The following is an 18,093-nucleotide window of genomic DNA, read 5'->3' as shown; positions in this document are numbered from 1 at the left end:
AAAGTATTCTTCTCGCGTGCACGTGAAACACTGATACGTATTTGAATCTAATCGACGTAGGTGCGCTGAGCTGCTGTAACCGGGCCTGCGACACTTTCAATGGCGTTACGAATGATTGCACCATGTATAGCGTACATATCGTATTCTAGCCGAGGCTATAGATACATACGCTATCCCGAACACAGGGTGCTCCAGTTTCATCGCTATTCCTTCCAGTCGCTTAACCCTTAACGAATTTGATCGCTAAGTCGCAATCTTTCGAATACTGCTTAAAGTTAAATTTTTATGAAACTAGAAGCTATATATATTTGAAATTACATAATATAAAAACAAGAGATCTTGTTTCATATTTTCTTAAAATTTAGCGCGCATACAAATTTTCTTAGCTTTAAAATTTAATTCATTTGTGGAAGAAATTATCGATATTCAAACCGTTCATCTCGGAATTTTTAAATTGATTTCCGTAAAATTTTAGACGTACGTTCGTATTTAGTTGCGGTAAAGATTCCGGCGAGATTTACGCGCGTTTTCGTTACGGCGAATCGAGACTGTCGACCGTCGAAGAACCAATTCGATCCCGCCAACCGGATCGGCATTCGCGGCGCTATTATCGATTTCTCCTTACGTTTCACGGTGATAAATATGTAGAAGCCCGCGTATTGCTTTATTGCAAATTGCGCTCACGCTCGCGGGAGTACTTGAATTCGAAATACCCCGGCTGGATCTCGCGAGACTGAGATTATCGATTCGGCACCTCCGCCGTTCCCAGGTGGCGAGTATGCGAGCAAACTCCTATCTACTTTATGGCAAACTACGCTTATTTATGGTACACACGTTTAAACATTTGTAACAAACAACAATTCCGCGAAATAGTCGGTAGTTTCCTTAGCATTTGAGAGTGTGTTCTTTATCTTTAATTTCAATGATTGATTCCTTGATATCTTATTTCAAAAAAATGACAGTAGTATGAAATGTCGTTTCTTATGTCGATTAATTATTTTTTTTAAGTTTACGATTATTTGAAATCTACATTCGCGTAAATATGTACTTTGATCAATTGAGTTGAGTTGATCCATTCCGGCCATTTCCTTAAATATTAAAATATTTAAATTATAGCGTGGAAATAGCCATTTTGTCGAGAGCATCCTTCCAACATTGTATAATTCCTATAATACTTTTTTCTCACGTTATACGATATTTCAAAATTACCATTGTGATTAATGGAGGATGTTATATATCGACATTCTTCTGAAAAAAGTACATTAGCTCTCTTAAGGGTAACGAAATAATTCAATTCTGGCTGATGGCAAATGGCAACGAATCCACCCTCGAATGCCCGCCACGGATGATGAGGATACGAAGCGAGAAACGAGACTGATGACGAACGGGGCGAGAAAGAGAGGGGTACAAGGGGTTGAGCGGCATGAACGAGGTTGTAGGCAGGCGAGAAGCGAGTGTGTTGGGAGTTTGAAGCCCTTAATTGCTTTTTAAAACTTTCGAGTTCGAGTTTCTCCTCTCCCTCCCCCCTACACCGGCCGCATGACGATGGGCAGCCCTCATCGCCACCCCCCTTCGTCGCACCCTTTGCATTCTACTTAGGAATGTTCAATATTAGTTTTCCCTATCGGGGTTGCGAACGCGCGTTCGGCTAAGACGACAGGCGAACAAGACGGATGCTGGAGATGGAGGTGGGGAAAAACGGGGACGGGGAGGCGTTCGAGCTGATTTGTCGATAACTAGCCGTCGGATTTTTGCACTCCGGGCAATTAACGTTGCCTTCGAAAGAAGCTACTCACGGGTATCGGTTTGTCTGTAGTCCGAACATCGGAAATCGTCCTTCTTTCGGCGAGAAGCAAACTGGCCCGCGCCGTCGAAGTTTCACGGTGCTCTCGTCTTTCTTTCTTTTTTTTTTTTTTTACCGAAAGGAAGATACTTTTAGCACACTCGAAAGTTAGTTCGAAGAGAGCGCGGTTGCTTCTACCGCGCCAAAGTGGAACAATTGTCACCGATGTTGACTCCCGAGTTGTTCTTTGAGAGCGAAAACCGTGAGTGTTTACATCTCGCAATTAGCTGAAATCTGTTGCGGTGAAAGTGGATGCATCTTACAAATTATTTTAGACTAACAGAAATATTTTAAACGAGATATTCAAATAATCATAGGTATTATTTGAATGATCTTCATTTTTAAAGAGTTAATTATATTTTTGACATTTCGACACTGACACTACATTGAAAAATACGCGTTGAATTCGTCGTCACTCTTAAATTGCGATAACTTTGAAATTCTAAACCGCCTTCTGAATACGTTCAGTTATGAAAGGACTATCTTTAATAAGAGGGTCGTCCCTTCGAACTGTTTTTTTTCTTTCGGCTCGCCGCTGAAGTGAAGATTTGAAAACGGGGGGAGCGTTATCGAGCTTCTAAAACGGAGTTTTCCGAGGAAGGAAGAACGCGTCATTTGCTCACATAGCAAGTGATATCTCTCAACCCCGAAATTGGGGTACGCCCCTTAAATTCAACGACTGCCGCGCGACGTTAGCCGTGAGATACGATTCCTGACGTAATACGGAAGAGGAAGAACAGGGGTGGGAAGTTTCAAAGAGAGAGGAGAAGGAAGTGGATTTTCAATTTCGGAGGATAGACCAGTTCGTGTGCTCGAATGGTTCCCATTTGTTATCCCTTTATTGTAACCCTTTTTATAGTAACGTCAATATTACATTGACCCTTGGATTTCGAATCTAAAGGACATCAACCTTTAATTCCAGTGGATTTGTGATAACTAAATTAGATGAAGATAATTGTATTTGGCTACTGGAGACTTCCAGATAATTGTCGTATTAATGCTGAAATTGAATTGCCCATAAGGTAATATTGCTCCGTTTACTGTTATTCGAGAAATTGTTTTAACGTCACGATCGAAATCGTTTCCGGAGTTCAAAAGCGAAGTCCACAATAACCTTACCGCTTCGCGTAATAAGGGAACTCTATTAGGCGCCATTATAGTACTACGCTCCCTTTGATATATCTTCCTGCTGTCCCTTCTCTCTCTCTCTCTCTCTCTCTCTCTCTCTCTCTCTCTCTTCGCACTCAACTTTGGGATTCCACGGAGCACGTGGCCCAGATCTTTTATGCCAGGGTTTCCAAGGGAACTCGCGCGCCATTTGCTCACATCGCGGCTGACATCTTTAACTTGCGAAATGGGATCTTCTGCCTCCCTCTCTTCTCTCCTTTGACCCAACGGCTATTGGAACGGATAATTGCGAACTACGACTGTTTCTAACGTAGATACGCAGACGGAGGGACGTTGGTGTGCAAAACGAACAAGTGAAGGAGATTTACGGCTTACGAGAACAACGAACAACAAAGTTGTTCCGCGAAAGAAACGTCGCCTGAGTTAGTAGAGGATGTCTTCGAATCTCAAATCCGTTCCGTTTGTCTTCTTGCTTACATCTTGTCCCGCGAAGTTATCTAGCCTATCTTTCAAACAAGATTTTTTGTTTTTTATCTTACTCATATGTCGTAAGCACGAATATTTCTTTATGGCAATATTCCTGAGTTAAAGTATAAAGTATGCAGCAAACGATTAACTCATATGTTTGTAAAACAGCATACGTTTAATCGATTACATAATTAGTATTCGGAAGAAATAATGATAAATTAAATAATAATAAATAAATTATGAATTTAACATGTGGATTTCTTAGCTTGATGGATTTGTTTGTTTAAAGAACGTTTCTTATCGATCTGTATTATCATAAAACAATATAAAAATTTCTTTCAGGATGTTATCAGATATCTACGTAAATTAGTGAAAATGTTGCTTGGTAGTTATTAAAGAATTTTGTTGTAATATTATTCGAAACCTTTTCAATTATATTATTTCCTCTCATTTTCAAGATTGTTATTATAATTCTCTATACACCACACACACACACACACACCTTTTCTTTACTATGCCGTAACTTTTTGCGTTTAATGAGCATCCCTAATAAGCATCCTTGTGATAATTAAATGCATGTTTATGGTTTCCATGGATCATATTCTCGCTTAATGATCCTTACAAGCGTCAATATCGTTCTCATTTCCGGAAGAATCTTTCCGCATCGCTCTTCCCTTGCCGATCTATTTAAGCATACAGCGGGTTAGGTGGATCTTTTAAATCAGAATTTCTGAGATCGAGCGCGTAGCTTACTCGCATCGCGAATGGCGGACTCGAGTCTCACAATAGCATCGCGTTCTTTGAACCTGACGATCAACGAGACTCACAAAAAAGCTACTATTTTCCACGAAACTCTTGCATAAGAACGTATTGAAATAGAAGGTAAAAGAGAGGATATCTATATTATGCTGTAACGTAAAATCCTTTGTGAGTTTCATGAAAGTGTATTGTATAATAGTATAAATGTGTAACAGTTAAATATTTCAAACGATTACAAATGAATTGGAACTATCGGGTGCTAAATTAGAAAGCTAATTTAGTTAAGGCAAATAAAGAGACTTGAAAAATGATTAGAAAAATTGAAATAAAAAGTAATTATGCAATTATGAATCGCGATATTCAACATTGTGGAAGATGAAATGTAAAATTATGTCGGAACTGTCAAGATGAAATATGAGATATTAGAACTCTTCGAATTAATTACAAACTTTATGTACGAAGAAAACACAGAAACAGAAAAACGAACAGAAAAGATACATTTATTATCGTCCTTAGATAGGCTCTTTTGATGTCAAGGAAAAATGCGTTAAGTTTTTAATGACACAACAGAAATTTAATTTAGCTCGTATTTAAAATATTAAGCAAAAAAATCTATGATATCTCAGACTAGCTACGCTTTCTTTAAATTATGGATTTTGTGATCAGAGTGAATTTTTTCTTGTCACGAAAATTTAATGATCGCCCTTTTTCACAGTCGTTTAATTGTCGATATTATGCACCCGGATAAACAAATCGGATAAACTAAAATTTTCTCAAAGCAAAATTTGTATTTGAAATTTATTAAAGAATAAGATAATTTACTGAAAGCTCTGAAGCTTGTCTTTAATGTTAAAATTGGTTGGCAATGTTAAATTTTGAGACGCATACTGTAACATAGCGTGCTTCCGAAAAACTGCAGGGCGGTTGATCTAAGAGAGGACAACGAGAGTGCATAAAATAGTCTAAGGGCGTCTCCGGAATCGATCGATGGCGAATCGCGTGATTCTCACCTCGTTCTTTCCAGAGCGATGCCCATTTCCTCCGATCGACCTTCCATCTTGGCCCCAGGAATCTTTCGATCTGTCGGATCTGGGTCGCCACGTCGTATCTTACCTCATCCTCGTTTCCTCGCGCGAGAAGTGGCGCCCGATTGTCTCAACCAATTCGGAAACAAACGTAGGTGCGCCGACGATTACACGCGGCGGAGTTAACGGACGTGGGGTGTGGGGTTTCTCCTCCTCGAGGAAGGGGTAGGCACGATGTTGGGGGGCTTGACAATTATCGAGAAACGTGAATGGGTAACACGTGAGCGGTTTGCAAATTCGTACGTCGCCGATTGCGAGACTTCCGTGATTTCGCCGACGATTTTTTGCTTCACGTCGAGACGTGTCTGGGGTGGCGAAGTACGCTCTTAATCTGGGTCTCCGATACGTTAATGGCGGCAGACAGGGGTCGATAACGATCGAGGACATGATGGATGTGAATTCTCGCGATATTTGGTTTAATATTTCTGAATCAATGTTTCATAAAGTGATTTAGGCAAATGACTATCGCAAATATTTTACTTGCATGTGTTTAATATAGGCATACGTATTTTTACAATTTCAATCATTTTATTAATAAAAATACAGTTATTAATTTCCTTTTTCCTGTGATTTCTTTTAACTATAAATCTCGCTATAAATATAAAAAATATATTAAATTCTCCATGTATTATATAGTAAAATCGAACACTATGTGAACGTGCTAAAAACTAAAGAAAAAAAAAACAAATTAATCTTCGATGAAAGACATCTCAAATTTTTATTTAATCTATCCATCATTTTCCGTATACTTTAGTTCATACCTTATCCCGTAATAAACGAGTGAAATTAATCGATTAAGCAGAAATTGCCTTGATTATGAACTCGCAAATTTGGCTGACAATAACTGCGCGCTTTTTATTTTTATTCCTACCAGTCGCGTCATGAATGACCTCTTTTTGGAACGGATCGGTTAACGAGTCCGCGTACGGTCAGTTCCCCAATCAGGCGCGATTGTCCCGCAACATGTAAGTGGCTTGCTTGTAAAAGCGACCCCAAGTTTGGCGCGGTTGGACACGTGTACGTTTCGCGGGCAACCGCGACAGGCGGACGGCGCGCGGCGGGACGCTGTCGCTTGTATTCGATATATGGCCCGACCACCCTCGATGGCCGCCTTTCTTCTCGAGGGGTGAATCGCGTATGCCCGCAGCATGACCGCAGGTGATTGGCGCGCGCCAAGAGAAATCGACGCCCCTCGCGGACCTAGGGGTGTTTAGGACACCCTGGGTGGTCCGAAATATAGCCGACTCTAGAATTTTAATTGCTGAATTATTAAAACTCATTATTATACAAGATGAGAAAAATGCCTTCACCGCGTTATTTTGCCGAATACTTCATATATTGAATTTTGTGTGTGCGAATCTTCAATTAAAAAAGAACATCCATTTTATCGAAACTATATTAGAAGTATATAAAAACTAATGCGTATTTCTCTTCTATTTTTCTGAAGTTTTTAAAAAAATGGCTCACAATGGTTTGGTCTGGTGCAATTTTTGATCGTAAATTTAACAAAAGGCTTTAAAAGACGCAGCCGAGCGCGCAATCTTCGGCAGAGAGGACGTTTATTCGCGTCGTGTGGGGTAACTCTTTCCGGAAAGCAGCAATTTTTATGGCGACCTAGGTACAAAGGCACAACCCTTTGTAGCCCCGTTTCTCTATCGATATTTTTCGGCAGCAAAAAGTGTAGGAACGAGACACCCGTTTTGACTTTGGGGTCGTCCTTTGTGTTTCAGAACGACACGATGCAAGTGGTGTGGCAATATCACGTCGAGGAGCCGGTATCAGCGGCCGGTATCTTGCCCGATCACGGAGCAGTGCGAGGATCGAGACCGTTGTACCTGGTGCAAAGAGACGCGCAGCCCAAACGAAGCTCGCGTAATCAGGAAACGGAGCCGCCGCTGAAGATCTGGGATATCTTGAACAAGCAGGTGGGTTGCGAGGCTCTATTTTCCGTTTCATATTTAAATTCTCATATTCATCAGATGTGTTCTGAGAGATAAAAATCACTCTGAGATATGCGATAAATACACGATACGGAGATTCCGTCGAGATAAATACTTAACGAATGAGATTAACTAGCTGAAGAAGGAAATATTTCGTTTCGCTCCAGATGTAATTAAAAGAGAGAGAAGGGAAGGGGAGGGAGAGAGCGCGCAGTTGGTGCACATTGCATTTATTATGATTTGCGTTATTACGACGGCACGTGACAAGAAACAAGAACAAAGTTAATATTCATCCCGACCGCGGAGAAATTCGCGAGCGCGAACAAAGACGATTAAAGAGTTTTAATTAGAGTTCACGAAAGTGGATCTGCCATCGGCGTTGTGATATTGAACTCGATTTGCGCGGAGGGCAGATTCAAGCCGGGTTTCATGAAAGTATTTAAGATAACTAAAGTTACTTTATTCAGGCTTTTCTGAAGAATCATCATCAGCATTGTAACTCGTTATTAACTCGACATTAATTTTCAACCAAGAATATATATCTTCGTGCTAAAGACTTTTGAAAATTTGCAATAAAAGAAAAAAAATTCCGAGAACTCCGGCTCGAAATGCTAGAAATAAAAATAATCGGTAAGCTCAACTTGATTTCTTTTAAGCTTTGAAAGTATTAGCTTTATCTCGTATCGATATTTCGTAGGTAAACCTAAACAGAGAGAGAGAGAGAGAGAGAGTTAAAAATTTTCACGAGCGAAACGGAGAAAAACTGGTTCCGCGTGATCGGCGTTTTGTTGTGAGCGGAGACGCGGCGAATTATTCGTTTATCCGAATCCGAGACGCGAACAAGCTTTTTCAAAGCTCTCTCTCGTCATACGCTTTTGTTTCCGTCATTCGTAGACACGTGTACAAGTCGCGTGTGCGTATGTACATCGCGTGCGTGAGATGAATGTTCCGAACGCATTTAGCTGGGCGCGCGCGCGCGCGACTGGATTTTTATCACGCGGCCGTGTTAGAAAGAGAGAGAGAGAGAGAGAGAGAGAGAGAGAAGGCATTGTGCCCCGAATTTATGACGGCATAAATCTTAACCAGGTCACATCCGGCAAAAACTATTCGTTCATTAGCGTCGCCGGGTCGTAGATTACGAGGGCGGCGCTATCGCCGAGAATCGGACAATGCTAATTCTACCGTCTGCCCCGCCGCTGTTTATAGTTTATATCGAGACCGGAATCGGGCCACGCTCCGCTCCACGTATTCCGCTTGTTGGCCCGCGAAAAAGTGCAAGATCATTCGCTGGACGGTGCTGATAAACGACCCGGAAATGTTGACCATGTAATATCGCTTGAGACAAGCTAGCGTCTCGCGCGGAATGTATTTCGCTCGAAAATACATTTCCAATTTGTCGAATTTCATCATCTGTAGCTAGATTTTTGTTCAACCGTTTACATTACAAATACTTTGTTACAATTGTTGTAGTGGAATAGTTATATTTTATATTGCTTTCCTTCTTCTTTTTTTGGAAAAAAAAACAGTATATGTGTCTTTTACTTTGGATACAAACAATGTAAAGAAAACTAAAGTGCAACTAAAGAGGCCTTATGTGCTAATATGCAGGGAATTTATTTTAAATATGACGCAAAAGTTGCCGAATAGCCGAGTAACTTTTGTATCGCGCTACGATGAATATGGAGTAGAAGAATAGGCACAAAAGAAGACGAGGCTGATAAGGAATGAGTTTACATTGCGCTACTCTTCATATTCTACGATATTCTCTCGTTTGTTAAAGAGATTGTTACTGGTTCGTTAATTTTTACTTTCTTGCCATACATTTGCCAATACTATCATATTTCTGTTGTAACTTTTTGTTCAAACATGCTGAATTTAGTTTAGCAAATTTAGAATTAAAAATTAAACACGTAGCTGCAAGATTGATTATTCCATTATTGACTGACGGAAGTTTTTGCAGCCTTTATTATCGGACACTTTATCTCACTTCGGGAATGTCAATGAAGAAAGAGAAATCGTTTTGAAATGACAAAGACAGAGTCCGATGCCTATTGGCGTAGAAATCGGAAATGTATCTACGAGTCCTCTAAAAATTTCTCCATCGTCGCCCCCGGGCGTCGCTCAAACGTGCTCGACCGCAAAACAATAAACGCGCTCGTCCTTCCCGGTAATCTCGACATCGATAATTTCGCATAAGCGCGTGGGAGAATCCGCCGGCGTGGTTCGAGCGCTTAGGGCAGGAGTCGGTCGTCGGGGAGGAGATGCGCGAAAAAGAGAATTGTAATTTTCTCGGACGCTATACGGTCGTCCATACGCCCCGCGGCGAGCAGTTTGAAACGACCGACCAGCACCCTGCCTTCCCCACTTCCCTTGGGGTCTCCATATTTACCGAGATACATTGCAACGGAGTGTAGCGTGGTTTCATTGATGCACAAAATCTCGTATTCCGAGAGTAATTCGTCAAAATCTGACTTGCAGATGGATACATATACGGGACAAATAGCACGATTAATACTGGTACAGGTAATTCTTATCCTGTCGTGGAGCAACAAGCATGTAATTAACCAGATTAGTTAGAAAACCAGATTAGTTACAAGTTGTACAATTAGTTATAATAATGATATCGTGATGTATCATTAATGAAGAAGTAAAATAGAGAAGCAGGCACAAGCAAATTATTATATCATATATCACGTGAAATTTATATTCGATTTGCGCTGGAAAAATTATATAAATAAAAACTAAGAGTATTTTGCATTTTGTCATTTATAAATCTTACTCTATATGTATATAAAACGATCGAGGTACATCAATGTAGTCGAAACTAGCTAACAATAAGCGGTGCCTACAATATTGCGAACTACCGTTTTGAGAACGTTTTGAACAATATGTTCGCGCGCAACAATACGGCTTGTATATCGAGCGAAACTACCTAGAACAAGTAACGCAACTAACGCCGGTACATGCAGTTCTTATTCTGTTATACGTGCCGAAAAACTCGCAACACGTTCGTGCACAATGCAGCCGGCCGTGCATGAGAACTGTGCAAAATAGTCGCGTGGCGTGGAAGGCGCCGCTTTGAGACAGGGCGAAATGGGCTCGTATATCACAAAAGCAACTTGCAACCTTGTTACGTAAGTCGCACGCGGCGTCGGAAAATATAGTAATGAATTTCTCGTATATATTTGCGTTTAACTGCTCTTACTCCGTTGTAACAAACCATTAACCTGACGTATGCATCAAGCAGCTAAGTTCTCCGAATTTTTCCCCTCTACTTCTTGCTATTCGTTCCAACAACAGAACTCTTTGTGCTTGTTAACTGATAATTACTTTTAAGACGGAATGTAATAGATTTTCGAAGCAATGAAATCATAGCAACATGATGCAATGCATTTTTTCCGATAAATTGCCCGATGTTTTTGAAATTTAATTATATCTGTGATAATTGTGAAAATATTAAACTTAAAATAATAACAATTATACTCGAAATATTATTTTAACGTAAAACTTATTTTACTCGAAATTTATGTTTTATTACAAACAACACATTTTGTTTAAATAATATTTTTATATAATATTTTTATATAATAAGTTTTCGAAATAATGAAATCATGGTAACATGATACAATGTGATATAATATCCCATAAAAATATTTTTCCGATCAATTATCTGATGTTTTTAAAGCTTAATCTGATAATATTAATGATCAATACTCGAAATATCGTTTTAACGTAAAAAATCTTTTACTCGAAATTTATATTTTATTAAAAACAACATATTTCGTTTAATAATATTTTTATATATCTTATTTTGTGTTTCACTCTCTTGATTTAAAGCTTTGTAATTTTGTTTTTGTTATATTAATTTATAATTTTGAGAATTTATAATAGAAATTTACTGTATTTTTTTTTAAATAGAAATGACGGGTACCTGAAGGTAAAATATAAGTACATATAATATTTTCGTATTTCTTCAATTTTGCTTGTACTTTACAATTCAGTTGTTTTAAAATACATGTATTTATTGTATATATACACTATATATACATCTGAATCATATTTTCTTTCCGAGATGAAGCACCGCATTGATACTTTCCGTGACATTGACGCCGAAGTATCAATGGTCCCAATGTAGCGACTCTATCCGTTAGTTTCGCATGGAATTATACTCGCTTAACGAAGTACCATTCGAATTGCTGTGCAGGTTCGTTTACCCATGGGGCAAGACACGCTGCTCTGGTGCCGTGTCCTGAGGATGCCGAGCATTAATCAGAAACACCACGTCGTGAAGGTGAGTTCCTCCAGGTATATAACCCGTTTACGGTAGCTCGCGCGCGCCCGCCGCCGCTCTCCGACTTGATTAAAGCGAAGGTGGATGCTCTTGTAATGCCGAAGAAACTGCACGTCGAGTTTGCCGACTCGCCCCTCCTATCTCCCCCCCCCTCCCTCGTCCTCTCTTCCCCATACGGGAGTTATCTTCTGCCTCGCGTGTTTTCGCGTCTGGAGATGCAGCATCTTCAGGTAGCCGTCCGATAAATATGCCGTGCAAAATGATAATCTAGAGGTTACGATGTTTTATACCGGGTGATTAATCATATAGTAGTCGACGATTTCTTTTAGAAATATTCTGACGTACTAGGAGAAAGAATTGTTTTAATTCACAATCTCGCATCCTTCCTGATGATCTCTTAAATAATACCTTGATCGTATAGAAAGTTTTAAAAACATTAACGCGCGTGATTTTATGTATTCGTCTTTTTAATACATTTAAATTTTGGAGCATTCTATATGCTAATTATAAGAATTTTGATCGTTCCACAAGTTCTATAATTATATTTATATCTATTTCAAATATTATAATTAAATTATAATTTTTAGAGTTTTATTTTAAAGCTTGTATATCTGCTTTTTATGGCAGGCATAAAAAAATATGGTAAAATAATCGCGCGTCTCATTGCACGCTCGATTATAAAAAGATCTTCGATTTGCGTGCCGAATGCAAGTCGATCGATTAATGCGGCTATGAAGCTTCATTGTAAATGTACGACTGGGCGGATCTGCATGATGGCAGGATCAATGCGGTAGGCGAGATCGTTTCGTCGTTCCGGCCGCCGGTTTCGCTACCAACGCTGACAGATCGATGCACGAGATGTCATCGATAAATGCGACAGTGACAAAGCAGCCGGTCGTAAACCTTGTATTACTGCCGCGTATCGATTCACGCTGGTAATAAGTTCCATTTCGATGCAGAAGCGCGCGATTCTCCAAATCGCGTGTTAAAAATCGGAGTTGGACTGGCAGTAAAATGCAGACGGTAAAAGTTTGCCGATTTCCACTTTTGAATTCAACGAGACGCGATACTTTATCGTCAACGAGATCGGTTGTGTCTTACGTTTTATGTTATGTTAACGTTTTTCGATCTACTGCTATTGCTTTGTTTTGGCAATCAAGACTACGTCAAATGAAAATCCTATCATGATTACCGATTATATTTTTACACGTTATTAAAAGCTGTTAATTTTTATTACATTTAAAATGACATATGCATCAGGATGTCTCAAATTTAATACCTTGTACGAATAGATTAATGTATATTAGCACAGTAATATGAAAGTATACTTCTCTTAAGGAGAGAGAATTGGTTTTAAACTGAAGAAAATTACGCGATTAGAAAAGGTGCTGTAATACTTGGAATTCTTGATATGAAAGATCGCGTAAATACTACCCCCCTCTTTTCTGTAAATTCTAGAATTTATGTACTCGCCTATTTTTGCTAGACTCCCCCCATTCAACGCGAATTTTATGTCAGCGAATAATTTGAACGAGAAAGCTATTTCCGCAAGTAATTCACGTTTTACGCGTTTCTCGAGTTATATTCTTCCTCTCTCGCGAGCATATGATAACTCAATAAAATCTCACCTAACCAGTATACTCTATTCGTATTTTACCCAGTTGTTACTTAACCCGATGTAACCGTCCGACAGTTATCGGAAAACCGGAACAAATAAATGATGGATCATCTTCATCATCACATCAGTTCAAAGAAGCTGTCTTGATGTATATTGTACTTGTACATTTCTGTTTTATTTACTATTGTATTCTTCTTACTTTTTTTTTACTTTACTTCAATCTTGTATTCTCTTTTCAACTTTATCGTATCTCGGCTCTCGCTGATGTTCATATCCGCACCCGGGTGTTTCCGAATAGGGTGTCGGGTCGGCTGGCTGATATAGTCCGCTCTATCTAGCGCCGGTCGACCGACCGACACCTGAATCTCGAACTCGATCGGACGTGACCCAACTACGCGATGCGATTGCTCTGTGTTCCTATCGCGGGTACAGCGGCGAGGGGAGGAGAGGAGAGACGATTAGCGTTCCGATTGCGATAACTCAAGCGCTTAAAACGCGTACCTCTCTCCCTCCCTCACATTTTACGGAACTTTTATTGACGGAGCACCGAGGCATTCTGAGGTTAACGGTCGAGTGAACTGCCGTTAACCGTGGTATCGGCGGGCACCTTAATTTGTTGCTCCTATTGAGAGGGAATCGAAACGGCACGTTTTCCCGACGTAGAAGCGCGAGAAATACCGGCCGCGTATCGACTTGCATCGAAGACTGGTTCTTGGCAATTTTGCGCTCGAACAGCTTTCTCTAAACTGCTAGGAACGACGCCTATTAGGGTGCGAAGTGCCTTCCTCTCGTTCTGTTACCGCTGATATTCCATTAGCCATAGTTAATTCAATGACATCCGTTTTGCTTCAAATCGGAGCAACGAGTACACGAATCATTAACCGGCTTAGTTATCAGTAAAACGATGCGTCGCGAAAATTTTAAAAGAAATAAAGAACATTGCACATTATTTTTTTCATTGACATGATTAAGTTGTACGAATAAATGAGATAATCTTCGCTTGAAACTCGCGGTTTCTTCAATCAATTCAGCATCGATTCTACTGCGATAAATGTGTCAAGATATACGTCGTTCCTGAGTTATGAACACGTTACGAACACGACCGAAATGCGCTCGACATTAATCCTCGTTACGAGCTTGCACGCCTGTTCTGTATTTCAGTACGAACCAGTTATTCAGCCGGGAAGCCACGAATACCTTCACCACATGACCCTGTACGAGTGCCGCGGAGATCAAGCCGAATTGGAATCCGCGGCCGAAACGACCGGGAGTGTCTGTTACGTTCCTGATAAACCCACATTCCAGTGCAACACGATCGCAGCCACTTGGAGCCTCGGTTCTGAGGTATGTCGAAAACTTCGTTTACGCTCACGCGCCGAAGACCTCGACGCGAGGCACCGAGGTGCTTCCATATTGGCAAGTTTTCGGTAGTCATGGAAACCATATCTGCTGCACAAAATCGCAAAGCTGTAGAAAATGCAGATTATGAAATACAAATTTTAGAATTTATTTTTCTTCGATTACGCACTCTATGATAATCGTTAATTTAAACTCTTTAATCATTTAATTTTGCCAATAATGGAATTACCTAGTTGTTTTATCGAAGTCTTCGATTCGGTTAGAGAGTGAAATGATTTAGTAAATTATTTACAGTAACTAATTGAAATATAAATAAGTTGTTTCTTTTAAAAATATATGAAAAAAGATATACACAAGAGAAATATCTTAAATTCGTTGCATTTTATTTGTTTTATTTTTGCAATTTTGATCGTCAGAGATGTGTCCATTGACCTTCACTATGTAAACTTGACTCTTCGTCAAATGTTGCGCGCGATCGTGCAAGGCACGTTCAGAGTTTCGTGATAATTCCGAATGCGATGTAATGTATACCAATGCGAGAGCAGCGATATATACCGCAAACTTGTTTCTTCGTGGTTATTGGTAATACGAACATCCTGTGAAATTGCAACCGATCGTAAAACGTGTCGGGATCTCGTATACGATTCCCAGTAAATGATGAATAATATTGATAATAACGTTAATTGAGATAACACATACTTGCTACTCAATAAATGATGCATTTAGCGCTTTTACTTTTATTTTGATTTTCATATTATTCTATTTTTTAATGCTAAAATGCATGTCTGTATAATACTGCTATATATAATCTTCAAATATTTATCGGATTATCTTTAAAAGTTATAACAATATATTTCATAATTTATATTTCGTCAATTTATATTTATATAATAGCGTTATTAAATGATTATTATTTAAATGTCAGATAGGAAATAAATCAAATCATCAATAATATTAAAAAAAAATTCCATTATGGGACGAGAGAGTGCAATTAATTAGTTCTATAAATTATAGCGAAACGAGAACGTTTTATTGGATCTCAGTTTGAACGTTTAAAGTCAAAATAAAAAACTCATTAATAATGCAAACACGTTCGGTGCGGACGATCGAAATTACTCGGGCTATATTAATAAATTTAGATTCAAAACGTTTTTGAAGATAGCGATTACCGCACACGATTCCCCGAATCCAGGCGGATTATTATCTCGCTCATCATCGGTATCTGAAAATTAAAATTAACCGGGCATAATTCGCGAGTACATGATGCACCGCCAATAAGGAAACGAATTCCATGAACGACAATTTTCATCGGGGGCCCGTTCTGATGGATCGAGGCGTATACCGATTATACGCAGGCTGGAAACGTCGCCAGGGTAGAGGCGGGATCAGGCCGGACCAGATCGGACGAGAACGGGACCCCGATCAGAACCGGACCGGCCGCGGCGCGGCGCGGCGTACGGCGTACTCGCTGCCGGTCCTGTTTTTATTTACTGGCGGCTTCTGCATAATCCATCGTTTCCCTCTCTCTTTCGCCGCACCAGGGCTTTAATTATCCGCCGGAGGCCGGATACGCGCTTAATCCGTACACGGGGCCGCGCTACTACATGCTGGAGACCCACTACACGAACCCGCAGCTGGACGCCTTCATCAGCGACAGCAGCGGCCTGCGTCTTCTCTACACCGATCGACTGCGCGGCCATGACGCCGGTATCCTCAGCGTTGGCATCGACCCGAACTGGCGGCATATAATACCGCCCGGCCAGCCCGAGGTGGTCTCCGAGGGCCACTGCATCGCCGATTGCACCGCCCAGACGATACCGAACAGCGGCATTAACATGTTCGCCGTGATCATGCACACCCACCAGCTCGGCAGAAAAGTCCGCCTGCGGCAGATCCGCGCCAGCGAGGAGCTGCCGCCGATCGCCGCCGACACCAACTACGATCCCAATTATCAAGAGTATCGGAGGCTTCAGAGACCGGTCAAGGTGTACCCGGTAAGTACAGTCTTAACTCTAGCATGACGTGCGATGCAATGTATTCAATGTATACGATGTACTCCACATATATGTATAATACAACGAAAGATAGCATTTTCCGTTTTCCCCTGGAATGACGATACTTCTTCTATTAACGTATAATTATTTGAAAGGAAGATATCGAATATTGGAGGCTTAAGTTAGATTTCATTTTAATCGTTATATCAAAATCCAATTTATTGGCCAATTTATTAAACTTTAACCTCCCTACGGCGATAGCTAACGCAATTATAAAATATCCCCCGATTAACGGAAGAGAATCGCGAAGAATCGAGAAAAGAATCTCGAACTCTATCCGCCGAGATTTTTTCTTCGAAAAAATAATCCAAGATTATTCCTCAAGCGCTCTTCGCGAGTAACTTACGTCTTCTACAGTGCGGTCCTTTAATATATTCTTATTTTTCTGTTCTGTTTCCGCTACGTTGCACGGCCTTTCGTTTAGTTGCCGCGAACATACTTCCAGCTGCATTATAACCCGTAGCACGTATCAGAAAGTTTATGAGCTTGTTATAAAGTTTATTAACGTGCAATAAGTATAGCTTTGATCACGTAAAGTGCCGACATGCTACAGATACAGGGCATGAACCTGAGTTTAATTGTTTGAACGAGCTCGAACAGGGTTTAAATGCGATTACGTGTTAACATAGAATAAAAATGTATTATGACAGAATTGAATTGAAAAGTGAGAATAAAATTGAAAATCTAAGGTTTACGATAAAGCATCAATATATATGCATTACGGTTTTACTATACCAATCTAAGAATTTTGACTTAAATCTGGGTGTTATTGCTATCTTTTTATTATTTTATTAAATTGATATTGTATTGTAAGTTTTTTGAATTCCTAAGAATCTCTGTTTAGCCTGGTGATGTTCACGTGAAGGGATCTTTTTATATTACAGGGTGATCACTTGGTCGCCGAATGCACGTACTCGTCCGAATCTCGGACGGCCATTACGCTCGGCGGCTTGGGAACGAGAGAAGAAACTTGCCTGGTGTCCGTTCTCTATTATCCTCGCATTGAATTATCTCTTTGTTATTCTTTGCCTTCGCTACCGACAGTGCTGCACAGCTTGGGAATCCAGAAATTAATACAGTAAGTGACATTTCCTCAAATTTGCCGTTATATATGAAAAAAAATCGTGATATATGATAAAATTAAATTGAAATATTCTTAAGAAGATGAAAGAAAAATGCTAGACATATTTTATATATTCTTAGAATTTGGGAAAGATATATGTTTAATTGTATTTGAATTAGATGAATAATTAATTAATTGCAGTTCGTCTGAAACTTATCTCAGACATAAATTCTTATTTTACGATAATGGTTTCCGTTACGTGGTTTTAAGTAGCTCATATATTCCTCTCGTTTCTTACTATGTCGTTATAATCCCGACTGGCAAATCGTTTACGCGAATGAGAGGAAAGTTTGATGGTGCACTAAGACGCAATCGCACGTTACTGTCAGTTTATATGGCTCTATGCAAACGATGATTGTTCGACTTTTTGCTCTCTGATCGCTCTAAATTGGCTATTAGGGACAACTCGTACGTTGCGAAAGTGC

The 18,093-nt window shown here is 39.9% G+C and overlaps 1 protein-coding gene across 3 annotated transcripts in view; it reads left to right on the top strand.

Annotated features, from left to right (window-relative positions):
- Olf413 (DBH like monooxygenase olf413) overlaps nucleotides 1-18,093 on the top strand; it is a 259,648-nt gene that overhangs the window by 233,719 nt on the left and 7,836 nt on the right. For all 3 annotated transcript variants that reach the window (XM_071726696.1, XM_071726697.1, XM_071726695.1), the window contains 5 exons: nucleotides 7,014-7,208; nucleotides 11,428-11,514; nucleotides 14,294-14,476; nucleotides 16,033-16,485; nucleotides 17,430-17,623. In XM_071726696.1, the coding sequence (XP_071582797.1) occupies nucleotides 7,014-7,208; nucleotides 11,428-11,514; nucleotides 14,294-14,476; nucleotides 16,033-16,485; nucleotides 17,430-17,623 (1,112 nt within the window). The remainder of the gene's footprint in view (nucleotides 1-7,013; nucleotides 7,209-11,427; nucleotides 11,515-14,293; nucleotides 14,477-16,032; nucleotides 16,486-17,429; nucleotides 17,624-18,093) is intronic.

The sequence above is a fragment of the Temnothorax nylanderi genome, unplaced genomic scaffold (genome assembly GCF_030848795.1).
Source record: "Temnothorax nylanderi isolate EJ_2023f unplaced genomic scaffold, tnyl_v1.0 TNYL_tig0010_pilon, whole genome shotgun sequence".
NCBI classification, from domain to species: domain Eukaryota; kingdom Metazoa; phylum Arthropoda; class Insecta; order Hymenoptera; family Formicidae; genus Temnothorax; species Temnothorax nylanderi.
The sequence above is the reverse complement of the archived record's forward strand: the minus strand, read 5'-3'. Positions and strand labels throughout refer to the sequence as shown.